The 15,703-nt window shown below is 38.0% G+C and overlaps 1 protein-coding gene across 2 annotated transcripts in view; it reads right to left on the reverse strand.

Annotated features, from left to right (window-relative positions):
• The window catches only part of Mib1 (mindbomb E3 ubiquitin protein ligase 1), a 93,144-nt gene that overhangs the window by 49,381 nt on the left and 28,060 nt on the right, over nucleotides 1–15,703 (reverse strand). For both annotated transcript variants that reach the window (XM_028759512.1, XM_028759513.1), the window contains exons 5-10: nucleotides 15,528–15,594; nucleotides 13,086–13,290; nucleotides 11,125–11,308; nucleotides 9,511–9,655; nucleotides 7,191–7,324; nucleotides 2,370–2,477 (exon numbers count right to left, since the gene is read on the reverse strand). In XM_028759512.1, coding sequence (XP_028615345.1) covers nucleotides 2,370–2,477; nucleotides 7,191–7,324; nucleotides 9,511–9,655; nucleotides 11,125–11,308; nucleotides 13,086–13,290; nucleotides 15,528–15,594 — 843 coding nt within the window. The remainder of the gene's footprint in view (nucleotides 1–2,369; nucleotides 2,478–7,190; nucleotides 7,325–9,510; nucleotides 9,656–11,124; nucleotides 11,309–13,085; nucleotides 13,291–15,527; nucleotides 15,595–15,703) is intronic.

Raw genomic sequence — 15,703 nt, forward strand, 5'->3', positions numbered from 1 at the left:
GAGAGAGAGAGGGAGGGAGAGAAAGGGAGAGAGAGAGAGAGAGAGAGAGAGAGAAATAGAAAGAGGGAGGGAGGGAGGGAGGGAGGGAGGGAGGGAGAGAGAGAAGAAGGAGGAGGAGGAGGAGGGGGAGGAGGAGGAGGAGGAGGAGGGTGGGTTAGGGTCTACAGTGAAGCCTTATACTGTTCCTGTTGCTTAACCCTCAAATCAAGAGTCCTCAAAACTCTTAGTAAAATCACCATTTCCTAATAACCTAAGAATGTTTGCATTCTATCAAAAACAAAGGGCATTCATCTAAACCTCCATATCTTAATGATTTATCAATAAAGGAAAAAAAAAATCCCAAATTCCTGAAGAAGCCCCAAGTTTGCTTCCACAGGACCTGATGCTCTAACCCATAAGGAGGACACAGAAAGTAACCCTGTACTCATTAAGCCACGGACTGACAAAGCTTGCTTTCCCTAAGTCAAAGAAACGGGAAGAAAATTTGATGCATAGTCTATCCCCAGCCAAAAAGCTGCTAATGTTTGCTCTTATGGGGGGGGGGGGGGGACTGATGCATTTTTATTTATATTTTAATTAAACTTTAAATTCTTAAGTAGTTTTGTTTTCAACATTATAGTGCCATGTCTGGGTTCTGAATAATAAGCATCCTTTTATTTGCTAATTCTATTATAAAAACTAATTACATTAGCAAATATATAACTTTTCTTGAACTGATTCCAAAGGCAATCACTCTCCAAATGTTAGGTAAAACCATACACAGCATCAGTAACAAAATGTTTAATATTATGTTTTTACTATTTTAAACTCCTGAACAATTTAATGGAGAAAAATAAAGGAAAATGTCATGTTTATCTTCAACATCTTGTAATCTATTTAGGTTTTTAAAAAACTAAACTCTGGAGGTGAGTACAGAGCCCCCCTCCTCAGTCTAACAAGGATCAGAAAAGACAAGGAGATTCCACTCAGTATTCCAACAAAGTACAGATGGGGAACATTTAACTGGGTACAACTAACACAGTGCCTACGTGATCAGGAACAGTGTCCCAGCCACTTCACTTCAAGATGTGCTAACAGTGTTTCTCTCCACATAGACTGGTACAGTCTGATTAAGGCTTATATCTTACCCTTCCTTCTCAGAGATTCCAAGAAACTTTTATTAAATGAATGACATAGGAATACTGCTTTTCACACTACTTCTACCAGTTATATAAATCTGCAGTAGCAGAATGGAACAGCACAAGTCCCAGCCAGGGTCTCGCTGTTCTAGTTAACGACCAGTTTCCAAACCAAAGGACAATTTACAAACATCTGACCAACACCACACAGCTCTAGCTTCAGTCTTACATGTTTACAGTATTAACTAGCTGCTTATTTTATATTAATTCAATTAAGCAGGGAAAAAAGTTACTGATGAAAGCAAATTCAATGACATTCAGTCAGCTTCACCCTATTCTGTACACCATCTCCTGAGGACAAGAAGTACACATGTCTATGTACTCCTGGCTGTCCTAGAACTTACTCTATAAACCAAGCTGGTCTCCAACTCAGGGAGATCCACCTGCCTCTGCCTCCCAAGTGCTGGAATTAAAGGCATGTGCCACCACTGCCTAGCAACAAAATAACTTTTAACCCATATCTAAGTTCCTAAATTCATCCAGGAAAAATCCAACTTTTATACTACTGCAGATGAAAAATCACGTTATATATCTCATTCATAAAAAAACATCACAGTAAAAATAACTGTTATGTACTTGGTATCATCCTCAATGTTAATTTGAAGTTTAAGCACCTGGGTCTAGAGAAATGGCTCAGTGATTAAGAGCATTAGTCTTTTTTACTTTGCAAAAAAGACTCATATCCAGTTACCAGTACCTATATCACAACCACACACAACTCCAGCTCAAAGGGATCTGATGCCACCTCTCCAAAGACACCTGTATGCACATACACACACACACACACACTTGCATCAGCAAATGTATACTGACAGACATATAAGCACAAACATGCATCTCTCCTCCTGTAAAACCAAGATCTCTGAGTACTAGACAAGATGCTGATCCCAAGTATAGACATCCTCTTATACATTTCTAGTAGGGATGAGTGAGCACAGTAGGGCTCCCAATAGCATTTCTATCCTAGTACAAGGAAGCTATGTCTGAAATACTGAGGAATCATTAAAAAGAGAAGGAGTGACGGAAGAAGAGAAAGATAGAAGAAAGCTATAAACTATCTTTTCTCAATTTCTCATTTTATTTAGGACAACATGGGGTGAATATTAAATTTCAAGAATGAAATTCCATCTTATATACAATTATTTCTAGAAAAAGTTTACTCAATCTTGTTTTCAAGCTTAGTTTATATACCTCTGCTTCAACATCTACATTTTGCTTCAAAAGTAACTTCAAAATATCAACATGTCCATTTTGACTAGCAGCTTGCATTGCTGTGTGACCAGCACACTGTCCATTTACCTAAAAAAGAAAGAAGAAAATGTTAACAAATGTCACAAATCAGATGAACTTGTAAATCCTTTATAGTATATGATTCTTTGAAAGCAATTTGACACTACAAATATCACAACATAAATCATCAAAATTACTTAAAAATAAATAAATAAAAGAAATGAAGAGTGCATGTGTTTCCGCACCTTTCTTTCCCTGATCCTGGAGCTCAGTGGCTCGCTTACAACAAACAGCTGGTCAGAAAGCTCTGTGTTCCTCCCTGTGCTATGACTACAGGTGTGCCACCACAACAGCGTAATGTGTAAATGTCGGTGCTAGGGATCACACTCAGGCTCACATGGTTGAACAACATGTACTTTTACTGACACAGCCATCCTGCCAGTCCCTCACCCTCCATTTCTATTTTGAAAACTGTTTATTTAGCTTGAGTAAATTAACTGCAAATAAAACTACAATATACTCTGAAATGACTAGAATAAACACAACTTGGGATTTGATTTGTCTGCATTACTCAGAAAGCATGCAACAATCTAGAAAGTAAATAACAGCAATTATGGATACATCACAAATAATATAAAGTATACGTTTATTGACATTTATTTTCTATATGAACTCAAATGATTATGCTTAAAAGAACTTTAGATCAAAAGTAGTAAAAAGAGGCAAAGAGTTTGAGACAAGCCTGGACCCCAGAACCAGCTGAAGAACAGTGGACTGCATAGTAGGACTATGGTCAAGAAATCAAAGGCTAAGCTGGGCGGTGGTGGCGCACGCCTTTAATCCCAGCACTTGGGAGGCAGAGGTAGGTGGATTTCTGAGTTCGAGAGTTTGAGGCTAGCCTGGTCTACAGAGTGAGTTCCAGGACAGCCAGGACTACACAGAGAAACCCTGTCTCAAAAAACCAAAAAAAAAAAAAGAAAAAAAAAGAAAAAAGAAAAAAATAAAAAGAAATCAAAGGCTAGATGTTTGTCATAATAGTCAAAGAGATCAAAAAGTAAAGAAAATAGTTCAATACAGTAGCTGGATAGTTTTATATCAACTTGATAAAAGCTAAAGTCATCTGACAGGAGGGAACCACAATTAAGACTATCAGACTGAAGGCTAGCCTGTAAAGCAATTTCTCAGTGATGAATTGGGGAGAGCCCAGCCTGTTCTGGGTACTGCCATCCCAGGACTGGTGGTCCCAGGTTCTATTAAAAAAAAAAAAAAAAAAAGCAGATTAAACAAACCATGAGCAGCAAGCCTGTAAGCAGCACCCCTCCATGGCCTCTGCATCAGCTCCTGCCTCCAGGTTCCTGCCCCGACACTCTGCAGTGATCAACAGTGATATGGAAGTATAGGCTGACTCTTTCCTCCTCATGCTGCTATGCTATGACACACAGTCATAGTAAGGATTTAATGTTTCATTTTCAGCAGCAGACAAAACCATCATCCAGACAAAAGTTAAAGGAAAAGCAGATAAATCACAATCAAGATTACAGAAAACTAAAATAATTTATACATTTCATCCAAGACCTGCAAAATACGTATCTTTCTTAACACTACAGAGAGTACTCTCAGATATATTATATGATAGGCTGCAATACAAAATTCAACAAAATCTGTAGAATAAATAACTTTGAGGTTTTTTCTAACCACAGTACAGTAGAAAATAGGCTTAGAAACTATACGATGTTTGTGGAAATCAATAATTTACACATAAATATTGGATCAAGAAAATTAAAGCAAATGTAAAAGCTCTTGAAACAAAAATGTAAATATGAACTAAAACTCTATGAGCTAGGACAAATGCACTACTATAGCAAAGTTAGTAACTACAGCCTACACAGAACTAGATGCTAGGGTGTGAACTCGGTGGCAGTCAGAGCACTTGCCCAGCACACATAAGGCGCTGGTTTCAATCTCCAGATGCAGCAAAGCCAAACACGGTGGCTCTTGCTAATAATCCCAGTCCTCAAAAAAGAGAGACAGAAGTACAAATCTGAGCCCTCCCTGGGACTACACAGAGAGTTCAGAGCTATCCATCCAGAGCTATACAGTAAGATCCTGCCTTAAGAAAAACCAAGACATACACACCTTAAGATATCACTCACTCTCGCTACAGGACATAGAAAAATTAACTTCAAACTAACTAGAAGACATTTTGTACTGTCTAACTTACATTGTGTCAGAAGTTGCTATGTAGGCTACTGGGGAGAAAAGTTACTAATGGTCTTAGTCAGCATTGGACTTGTACACTATGATACTGACCTACCTGAAAAGATGCACCTGCACTTTTGCTTTCGTTATTATAAGTTTTGCTATAGTAGTGTGTTTGTCCTAGTCCACAGATTTTTGGTTATGCCATATTTACATCTTTGTTTCAAGAGTTTTTAAATCTGTTTTACTTTTCCTTGATCCAGTATTTATGTGTAAATTGATTTCCACAAATATCATAGCTTCAAAACCTATTTTCTACTATTTTCGATATAGGCACAACACTGCTAAAAACACTAATTTGCCTGGTATAATAGTGGAAGCAGAGTGATGTCAGTAACCTTTCTGGTTAGCTATGAGGCCTGCTATACAGGAATGAATATGCCTGTACTGGGCTAGTCTCCCCCTATTGGATTGTGTTGCCCACATTCAAGGATATCCCTTTTCTCCTACAACTACCTTGAATTTTTCTGGAAATATCCTCCTCCTCTGCACACACACTTATTTACCAATGTCTTAGATGTTTCTCAATCCAATTAAGTCAATAATCCACATTACCACCATACAAATTATCTTTGTGCTCCAAGAAATAAAAAAATACAGCTAAATCCAAAAGCTATAGAAAAAAGAGAACACTGATGACCAGAGTGTGTGCTGAGGAGGAGTGTGGCCAGCACCAGCACGCGCCAGTACCACAGCCAAGGACCAGGGCAGAGATCAACGAGCAAAAACTGAAATCGAGCAAAATAGACAAATCCTTAACGTGACTAAAGAAAGGAGGAATGTTCAAAACTGGAGATGAAAAGCAAAGATTACAGCGAATCGCATGGGAAAGATCAAAGGAGGCCTGGGCACCAAAGAGACCTGAGCAGATCAGTGCACACACACACAGGACACGTGTCCATCCTATCCTCTCAGTACTAAATCCTCACAGACAGAATGCCTCACAGACAGAAAGTGACACACACGCAAGAAGCCATCAGTAGCCTCCCAGACCTGCTTCACTCAACTGCACCTCTCAAGGAAGAGTGAACACCAATTCCCTTCCATTACTATTCCACACTCTATCAGACCAGCACTATCATTATATGAAAACCAGACAAGGACACATAGAAAACAAAACTATAGGGAAATATCCCTTTTAAACAGATCATTCATCACAATCAGTGTAGTTCACGCAAAGAAATGCAAAAGTATGTCAAGATTCACCACCAATAAACATGATTATACTACCTCAACAAATGAAGGACCAAGAAATTTCATGAGCATCTCAATAAATGCTTAAAAAAGTACTTGATAAAATCCAGTATCTCTTTATGATGAAAACTGGACAAACTAAATATTGCTGGAATATATTTCAATATAATAAAGGTCATATACAATAAACAGCACCTAACAGGCTAAATGAGGTAAAGTTTTCAGATTGGAAACAAGGCTAAGATGGTCACTTTGACTGTGTATCACCTGGTCCTGGTGGTCACAGAGCAAGCAAACCGAAGGAAAACAAACCACACAAACAACCACCACAACAAAGGGCATCTAACCTGGGAAGAGGTTATCAAACTGTCATTGACTGTAAGGAACATGATTTCTACACAGAAAATCAGAAAGCCAGACAAGGTGGCAGATGTCTGTTATCCAACGTCTTACAGGCTGAGGCAAGAGACCGTCCTGTCTAAAAAACCCAAGAAAGGGAGAAGGAAAGGAACTTAAGTACAGAAAGAAAAAGGAAGGGAAAGACAGACAAATGGATGACACATGTAAATAATCCGCCAAACACTTACTTGAATTAATCAACAAAGTACAAACATGATAGCACTGGCAGACTCAGCAGCCAGCCATCGAAACAGGAAGCTTTTCAATCCCAGTCACAACTGGGACCCAAAAAGTAGCAAGGAATAAATTTGACCAGAGAGGTCAAAGATTTCTATGATGGAATTCTAAAGTGCTGAGGAAAGAAACTGAAGAAGACATATAAGTACAGGAAGACACACACGTATCTTACGTCATGTATTACAAGACAGTAAAAGAGCCAAAGCAAACTACAATGCACCCCAGTGACAACTGTTAACAAAACCAAAACACGGAAAAAAAAAAAAAAAACCTAAAAGCTCTATGAAAACAGAGGGGGCGGGGGGAGACAGAGAGAGACAGAGACAGAGACATACAGAGACATGAGAGCAGGAACAGAGCAAAGAGTACTACACTACTCTGACTTCAAGATATATTGAAAACTACAATAACTAAAACAGGCAGGTTATTTACACAAAATCAGATACAAAAAACCACCAACCCCTATATCAATCCACAGCTGATTTTTTGGCACTGAAAAGGAGGATATATACTGGAGAAAAGACGGTAGTTTCAATATCCAGTACTAAAAACACTATCTACATGAAGAATGAAAATAGGTTCATGTTTCCTACAACTGCAAGAGCCAATTCTAAATGGCTTCAAGACTTCAGTCTTTATTAAATCATTAAACTATTTTTGCATTTGCCTCAAAGTTGTTTTTGAAATGCTCACATCCACATCTGGTCTCTTCAGCAGATCTTCCACTTTAGCCACGTCTCCATTGGCAGCAGCCTTAACCAGCTCTTCATTGAGGTCACCAGATTCTTGGGTTTCAAATAATTTCTTCAGAAGCTGGGAGAGTCTTTCTGTAAGGCACAAAAGAACAGATGTTCTCCATGTTCCTAAACACTTTCTCCATTTTACTATTTCTAAATGCAAGTAATAAGCATTAATTCCAAGCTCCATTAAATTCAACCCCATAAATATTTTAAGTGTCTTCAAATCATATATTTCAAGGCAGAAAATGTAAAGTGTTACAGACTAAAATAACTTCAGATTTAGTCATACTAAAGATACTATAAACACACTAGCATGGTGATCACACAATGAATGATATGAAAGCCTATTAGAGCCTAATTCTACACTATAGACCATAGAACATTATACGCTGTAGTAAACTCAAAAGAGCAAATATTATAACTCAGATATAATGTACCCTATAGAGAATTAGGAAATCAAGTATCAGCTGAAAATGAACATATAAATGGTAATAGCATGCTCTGTTAAGTACCACTTGACTGTTTTTCCAAAATAGTATAACAGAAGATATCAAGTTTGAGTCTTTTCATTCTTTGAGTCATTACTCAAAAGCAAAGTAATCACAAGGTGGGGTAAAAGAAAAATCAAAAAGAATGCCAAGCCCAATTATTTGAGAGTAGGTATTAATTACTCTTCACTTTTTAGTTTATATGTAGCCAAGCTAACATGTTGCATGTAGCTCAAAATAGAAATCAACACAGCTTGACTTAAGTTATCAGTATATTCGCAATCTGCAACAGGAAATCAAAAGAGAGAAAAGTAGATACCATTACAAAATAAAATCTTAAACCATTGTTTCTTTTGGATACAAGGTTTCAAGATGCCCAGGCTAGCCTCAAACTCAGATCCCTTTTGCCTCTACTTATCAAATATACCCACCATAACTATTAACCTAATGGTTTGATTTGGTTTATTTGTTGATTGATTGATTGATTGATTGATTGATTGGTATATTACATTTACTACTATGGTCCTCTCTCTTCTACTACATGGCAAGAGTGCACATACAGTAACTTAGAAAATGATGCACAATAAACCAGACTGTGCACACAAAGCTTGGGCATATAAAGGAAGGATGTTAGAAACAAGTTCAGCCTTGCACTCAGCAAATTCACATTTTAGCAAGTATGGTAGTTTGAATATGCTTGGTCCAGAAAATGGTACTATTAGGTGGTGTAGCCTTTTTATAATAAGTGTGGCCTTGTTGGAGGAAGTGTGTCACTATGGGGGGTAGGCTTTGAGAGCCTACATTCAAGCTCCGCCCAATGTGGAAGAGAGCTTCTTCCTAGCTGCCTTTGGATCAAGATGTAGAACTCTCAGCTCCCTCTCCAGGCTGGAAACTGCCATGATGATAATGGAATGAACCTCTGAACCTGTAAACCAGCCCGAATTAAGTGTTGTCCTTTATAAAAAAGTTGTCCTGGTTATGGTATCTCTTCACAGCAATGGAAACCCTAACTAAGACACCATGGGTTCTGATGTTACTGTGACTGATAAAAAATATACAAGAAGAAAAACAGCTTCTAGCAATAATGTTGGAAATAAAAAGTAAACTAAGAAAGAGAATTTTTTTCTGGCAAAAAAAAAAAAATGCTATTTCTGATTGAGATAAGAACTGAACTTCAAGTGTCTCTTTGATACAGAGAAACTTGATATGCCCAAGAAAAAGCATAAATTCATGGAACCTTTCCAAGAGCACCTTAGCCAGAGTAAAGCACAAACAGTACACTAAAAAGAGGAGGACTGGAAAGAGGAATGGGAGGGGGCGGAGCTGAGAGGAGGGGAGGATGTAAAGAAAAAAAGAAAAAAATAAACCCTTTGAAAAGGCAGTGGTGTCACAAGCCTTTATTCCCAGCACTCAGAAGGCAAAGACAGTAAAGTAAACCTCTGAGTTCTAGGACAGGCAGGGCTACACAGAGAAACCCTGTCTAGAAAAACAAAACAATACAAACAAATAAAAAACAGTTTACAAAGTATTTAATGTCCAAGTGAGCCTATGTCATCCGGAAGAAAGCTAAGTGCACAGACATGACCATATGTGCATGAGAACTGCTTTATTCATTTGTTTTACAAATCAGGGTTTTTCTGTGTAGCCCTGGCTGGCCTGGAACTAGCTCTATAAACCAAGCTAGGTTTGAACTCAGAGATCTACCTGAGTGCTTGGATTAAGTGTGTGCCACCATGTCCATCCTGACATCTGGGTATTACCTTAAAGAAAACAAGATAAACATACCACCAGATGCATTGCTAATGGCTGATCCTGCAGGTGCCACCTTGGAAACTGCTGCAGGGTTATACGTCCAAGATGTTCCACAGACTTCCACCTTTAAATCGCTGTCCGAATAAATCTGTTGTACTCTGCCAACTTTACCTAAAGTCTTTAAAAAAGAAAAATGTATTATTAAACAATCACCACCTTCTGTATCTCAGATATTCTCTACATGTCATTTTCTGTGGAATATACTTTATCTTTTTCATATTTAAATTCTTCATGCTTTTGATGCTTCTATTGCTCCTAAGGTATTACCTGTGACAATTATTTGTTGTCTGTTCCTTCTAACTTAACCACTTCCTCCCACCCCCCGACCCCCTCTGTGTAGTCCTGGCTGTCCTGGAACTCACTCTGTAGACCAGGCTGGCCTCAAACTCAGAAATCTACCTGCTTCTGCTTCCCAAGTCCTGGGATTAAAGGCGTGCTCCACTACTCGGCTTAATCATTTTTTAAAAGATTTTATTTGTGCATATGCACTTAGCATGTATGTGTATCTGTGTGTGGTACATACGTTCATGAGGAGATGTGTGCTTCTGTGTGTGCGCTCAAGCACGCGCACACATACTCACGTGGATGCCAAAAATCGGATGCCTTCCAGTATCACTCTCCACTTCATTTTCTTTTCTTTTTTTTTTTTTTTTTTGGTTTTTTTTCAGACAGGGTTTCTCTGTGTAGCCCTAGCTGTCCTGGAACTCACTCTGTAGACCAGGCTGGCCTCAAACTCAGAAATCTGCCTGCCTCTGCCTCCCAAGTGCTGGGTAAAGGCATGCACCACCACCACCCGGCTCCACTTCATTTTTTAATTACACTTTTATTTATTGTGTGTAAAAAACACAAGTGTGCATGTGTGCACATGCAGGTATGTGTGCACCTATGACATAATGTGAGTGGAGGTCAGAGGACTATGTGCAGAAGCCATTCTCTACTCCTATAATGTTGGTCCTGAAGATGGAATTCAAATCATCAGCCCTTACAGGCTAAGCCACTTCTCCCTAGCCTCTACCTTATCATCTCAGACGGAGTCAAGTTCTCTTCTCCTCTCTTTTTCCCTCCCTTCCTCCCTCACTCCAACTTGTGGACCTTGGCACTTTCCCACTTATTGGCCTGGCAGGCCAGAAAGCTCCACTGCTGTGCTACTTCCTCTCTGGTACTCAATGCTGGAGTTGAAGATGCCTGACTTTTACATGGTTTTAGATGAAGAAATCAGTCCTTCATGCTTGCCTGGTAAGTATTTTACAACTGAGCCATCGCCTCAGCCAACCATCATTTTTTAAATGACCTTTTTCTTCTTTTGAATTCTTTCTTATGTTCTTACACCTTGTTCCTGTTATTTTATTCTTCTGCATCTTGGAATATCCTTAATTTATTTTAGCTTATTTTGAATTGCTTGACTTTAGCTTTTGTCAGTTTTCTGGGCACAGCCTTTCTTTGCAATTACATTCGGAGTGATTCTTTTTTTTATGTAATTTTCAATTCCAATTGTTTCTAAAATTAATTTGCTTTAGCTACTTAGCTAATTAAATTTTATAAGCACAGCATAGTATTTTTTTTCCCAAACTATTTACATATACTTACTGGAAGCATGGCTTCAGCCCATTCACCATGTCCTCTCTGGAGAAGTTTAATTCTTTCCAGATCGTAACAAACTTGCACAAGATCACCCACTTGAAACTGTGAGGTGCCTCCTTCTGCACCCTGTGCAGCATCCCCACTTCGGACAATGTTTGCCTTAGTGAGAACAGCAGGATTGAAGGTCCATCTACAAAAGTAGAACCAGTCTCAGAACAAGTGAATTCACTCAATATATCTTTAGACACTACAGGGAGAAAAACATTGCACTACTTCAAAATAATAAAGCAATCCTCTGAAATTACATTCTGAATGGTTTTTTTTAATCTAACTTTTGATGTTTACCAGTACGTATTATACGTAAAGACCATCACTGTATTACCTCATTGTGCACAGAGTTGGTTTCTTCAGAGCAGTTTAAGAAAGTTTCCTGATCACATGTATATATTTACCATTTTGTCCTAGACAAACTCGCTACCAAGTATATCTATCCCAAATATCAGGGGTTTCTCAACCTGTGGGTTAGAACCCCTTTTAAGAACTGCATATCAGATGCTATAAATATCTGATATCTGTATTATGATTCATAATAGTAGCAAAATCAGTTATGAAATAGTAACAAAATAATTTTATGGTTGGGTGTCACCACAACATGAGGAACTGTATTACAAGGATCCCAGCATTAGGAAAGTTGAAATCACTGCCCTATACCATTGCCAATCTCACAGATAAAAGACTATCTAGTTTTAATTTGCCACAGATAAATGTTTCCCATAATTGTAACTTTTGTATCAAAAAATAAATAAAAATCTGGGGCTCAGTGATAGTCATTGTCTAGCTGGCCAAACCCTGGGTTCAATTTCTCAGAAACACACACAAATCAAATATATTGTTTTTTGTTTTTGTTTTGACAGAATCTCATATAGCCCAGGCTAGCCTCAAACATACTGAAAACAATCTTACTCTTCTGCCCTCCTGCTTCTGTATCTCAAATGATCAGATCACAGATATGTACCTTATATCATATTTATGCATTGCTGGGAGCTGAGCTCATGCCAGCTGAATGCTCTACAATTGAGTCATGTCTCTAATCCAAAATTCTGACTTCTTTGTTTTACATAAGCATTTCTCCGTGCCACTATCATCTTCCTGACTACTCAATATCTCAGCAAACAATATATCAAAACATACACAACACACTCCACTTAACTACGCAGTGAACTCAGTGCAAAAAAAGATACCTTGTCAAAGAAATTCCCAAATTATTTGCATTTTGTGAGTTGTTCAGAATCCATGTGCTTATCTGGAATAAGCATCTAAAAGATCAGACTACAAAAAAAAAACTGCCCCAAGAACCATGCAAGTTGGGGCTGGGGCTGGTTAAATGGCTCAGTGGTTAATCCAGTGTTTCTCAACCTGTGGGTCACTACGCTTTTGGAGTTGCATATTAGATATCCTGCATATCAGGATTAAAGAATGATACACAAAATTCTATTGTTTCTCATCAGCCAATGTCCTTTATCTCCCAAAATCACATTGTAAAACGTAAGTCTTACAACAGCACCTAAACACATAAGTATGGATTTAATTTCTCCCTCTACATAGTGCTTGCTACTCCCTTACATTTGTCCTTTTATGTCTTTTTCTGACCTAAATGATGTGTTCTAAAATATTTCTATATCTACTGATATAATCCTCCTATTTCAATATCCCCAGTGCTGAGATTACAAGTGCCACAGCATTTTAAATGTAAAAAAAAATTTTTTATCATAAATATATGAATACACGCAGGCATGCGCATGCACACGTGTGGCTCTCAATGTCTTAGCCACAAACTCTGAATCTGTTATCAACTGCTTAAGAACTAAGTTCAATAAACTCTGAGTTTCAGCATATTACTTGCTTTCTTTAAGGCTCGTATCTCTGTGTTTTAACTTTGTCGTCAAAACCCAGGAATCGGTACCAACCTATTGCCACTTGGGTACTGTACTACAATGTCATGATCTTCATCAATGCCACAGACAGTTCCAGTTGTAGTTAAAGTCTCAAACATGCCATCGGTCCATCCTCCATGACCGTGCTGCAAAGACTGGACAATTTCTAGGTCAAGGTCTATATTTACCAGGTCACCAATCTGCAATCCACCAGGATTCCTGTTGCCATTCTGCTCACCTGTAATTTCAAACACAATTAATGAATGAAAAAAGGCAGTCACTACAGTATGCAACTGCACCCATGTTTGTGTGATCACTACACCTTGCTATCTGGACTGGTTAGGTTATACTAGATGGTTTTGTGTATCAACCTGACACAAGCTAGAGTTGTCAGAGAAGGACCCTCAATTGAGGAAATGCTTCTATGAGATCCAGCTGTAAGGCACTTAGTAGATCAGTGACCAATGAGGGGTGGGGGTGATGGCCCATTGTGGGTCGAGTCATCCCTAGGCTGATGGTCCTGGGTTCTGTAAGAAAGCAAGTAGAGCAAACCATGGAAAGCAAGCCAGTAAGCAGCACCTCTCCACGGCTCTTCCCTCCAGGTTCCTGTCCTATCTGAGTTCCTGTCCTGACTTTCCTTCAATGGTGGACTATGATCTGGAAGTGTAAGATGAATAAAACCCTTTCCCCCCCAAGTTGCTTTATGGTCATGGTGTTTCATCACAGCAACAGAAACCCTAGCTAAGACAGAGGTCTACATTCATTTTCCATTTTTTTTCCATCTTCTCTAATTAGTTATAGTGTTTTTGTGTAAGAGTCTGTTTTTTACATTTAGTTTATCCCATTTATTGACCAACAGCTATTCATAATATTCCTTTAAACATTTTTTATCAAATAGTTTATTTTTAAATGACATGATAAATCGTACATATTCATAGATACCCAATAATATTTTAAGATACATACAATGCATAATAAGCAAATAAGAATAAGCATATCCATTACCTCAAAAATTTATCCTTTATAATAAAAGCATTGCTAATTCTCTGTTTTAGCTATTTTGAGATGCAAAACAGACATTACTATTAACTAAAATCACCATGCTATGCAACAAGACCCGAAAACTAACTATAATCATGTGAGTCTAAGATTTTAGAACAGAGTTATCAAACACAAAAAAAGTAAATCAACATAACTCATAAGCTGCCAAGGGGCATGGAGCGCTGCCCCTCGTCAGGCAGACGGAAGGCACTGGGCCTGATCTGCATTCCACAAACCAAGCACAAGACATTTCTTACAATACCGTCACTTATAAAAATTAAGTAGAAGCAAAATCTATAAAAGACTATCAATCCTATATCAGAATATAGACTTCTGGGGGCTGGAGAGATGGCTCAGCAGTTAAGAACACTGATTGCTCTTCCAGAAGTCCTGAGATCAATTCCCAGCAACTGTATGATGGCTCACAGCCATCTTTAATGGGATCTGATGCCCTCTTGTGGTCTGAAGACAGCTACAGTGTACTTATATACAGTAAATAAAAATAAACACAACATTCTGAAAGATAAAAACATTCAGTTTGCTTGGGTGATTCCTGCACTGTACCAGAGCCATGGTAACCATAGTAACTAGATATAGAATCTAAATGGGAGATCTAGATTTCCTCAAATGTGCTTAGTAATTTTAACAAACAAAATCTGCATTATTTGTCTAAGGCCAATTAAAAATAAAGATTCTAGAATAAAGATTTAAAAATCATAAAACACCCCCCTGAGGGATCCAAATGTCCATGTTGAGTTCACACTTTCCTTATAAAGGCACCAAAGAAAGTAAGAAAGTAAGAGGTCGCCAAAAGCATGTGCATTTTCCTACACTCTCCTTTAAAAAGAAATAAAAGCATGCTGAAAGAAAATAGCACGTTTTGACAAAAAGGCAAGTCAAATGAAAGCACACACATGGAGGGAGGAGGACAGAGACTGGGGACCCATCACAACATGCAACAACAGCCAGCTTGTAAATGAAAGCAGATTCGGCTTCTTTATTCTTTAAAAACATTTATGTTCCTTGAATTATATTTACTATATTACCTTGACCTTGAAGCTGTCCTTTTACTAAGAAATTAGTCTTATAGTAAGTGTGAGGTATTTATAATCATAAAATTGTCAAATTATTTCCTCAGTAGTATGGGAGATACAACACTATTATGAACTATACAAAAAATTTCAATGGTGTAAGTTCAGTTAAAAGTGTATTAAATATACATTATGACACAAATAGTACATTCCCAAGACATGACAACTCATTTTGAGTCTAAATAAATCATAAAAAGGAATAACTGTTTTAAAACTAAAATGAAACTAAGTATTTCTCTACATAACTTTAATGATAATCAATTTTTCCTGTCCAATTGAGATACTATACTAGTTCTATGAACCTGATTCATTATTTGGAAATTTTCTTTATCTGTTAACTCACCTAGCACAGGGCAATGATCTCTGTAGAAAGAACCTCCTTTGGCATCCTGGACACACTTGAGATCAGACTAAGAGGAAAAGAAACCAGAAAAGTCATCCATTAAAACGAAGTAAGGCACAGTATGAAGCAGAGAAGCTCCACTTAGCACCAGTAGCAGAGGCAGTGCTGAGAGCCAG

This window comes from Grammomys surdaster, unplaced genomic scaffold, assembly GCF_004785775.1.
Source record: "Grammomys surdaster isolate TR1022 unplaced genomic scaffold, NIH_TR_1.0 126298, whole genome shotgun sequence".
In the NCBI taxonomy this organism is placed as follows: Eukaryota; Metazoa; Chordata; class Mammalia; order Rodentia; family Muridae; genus Grammomys; species Grammomys surdaster.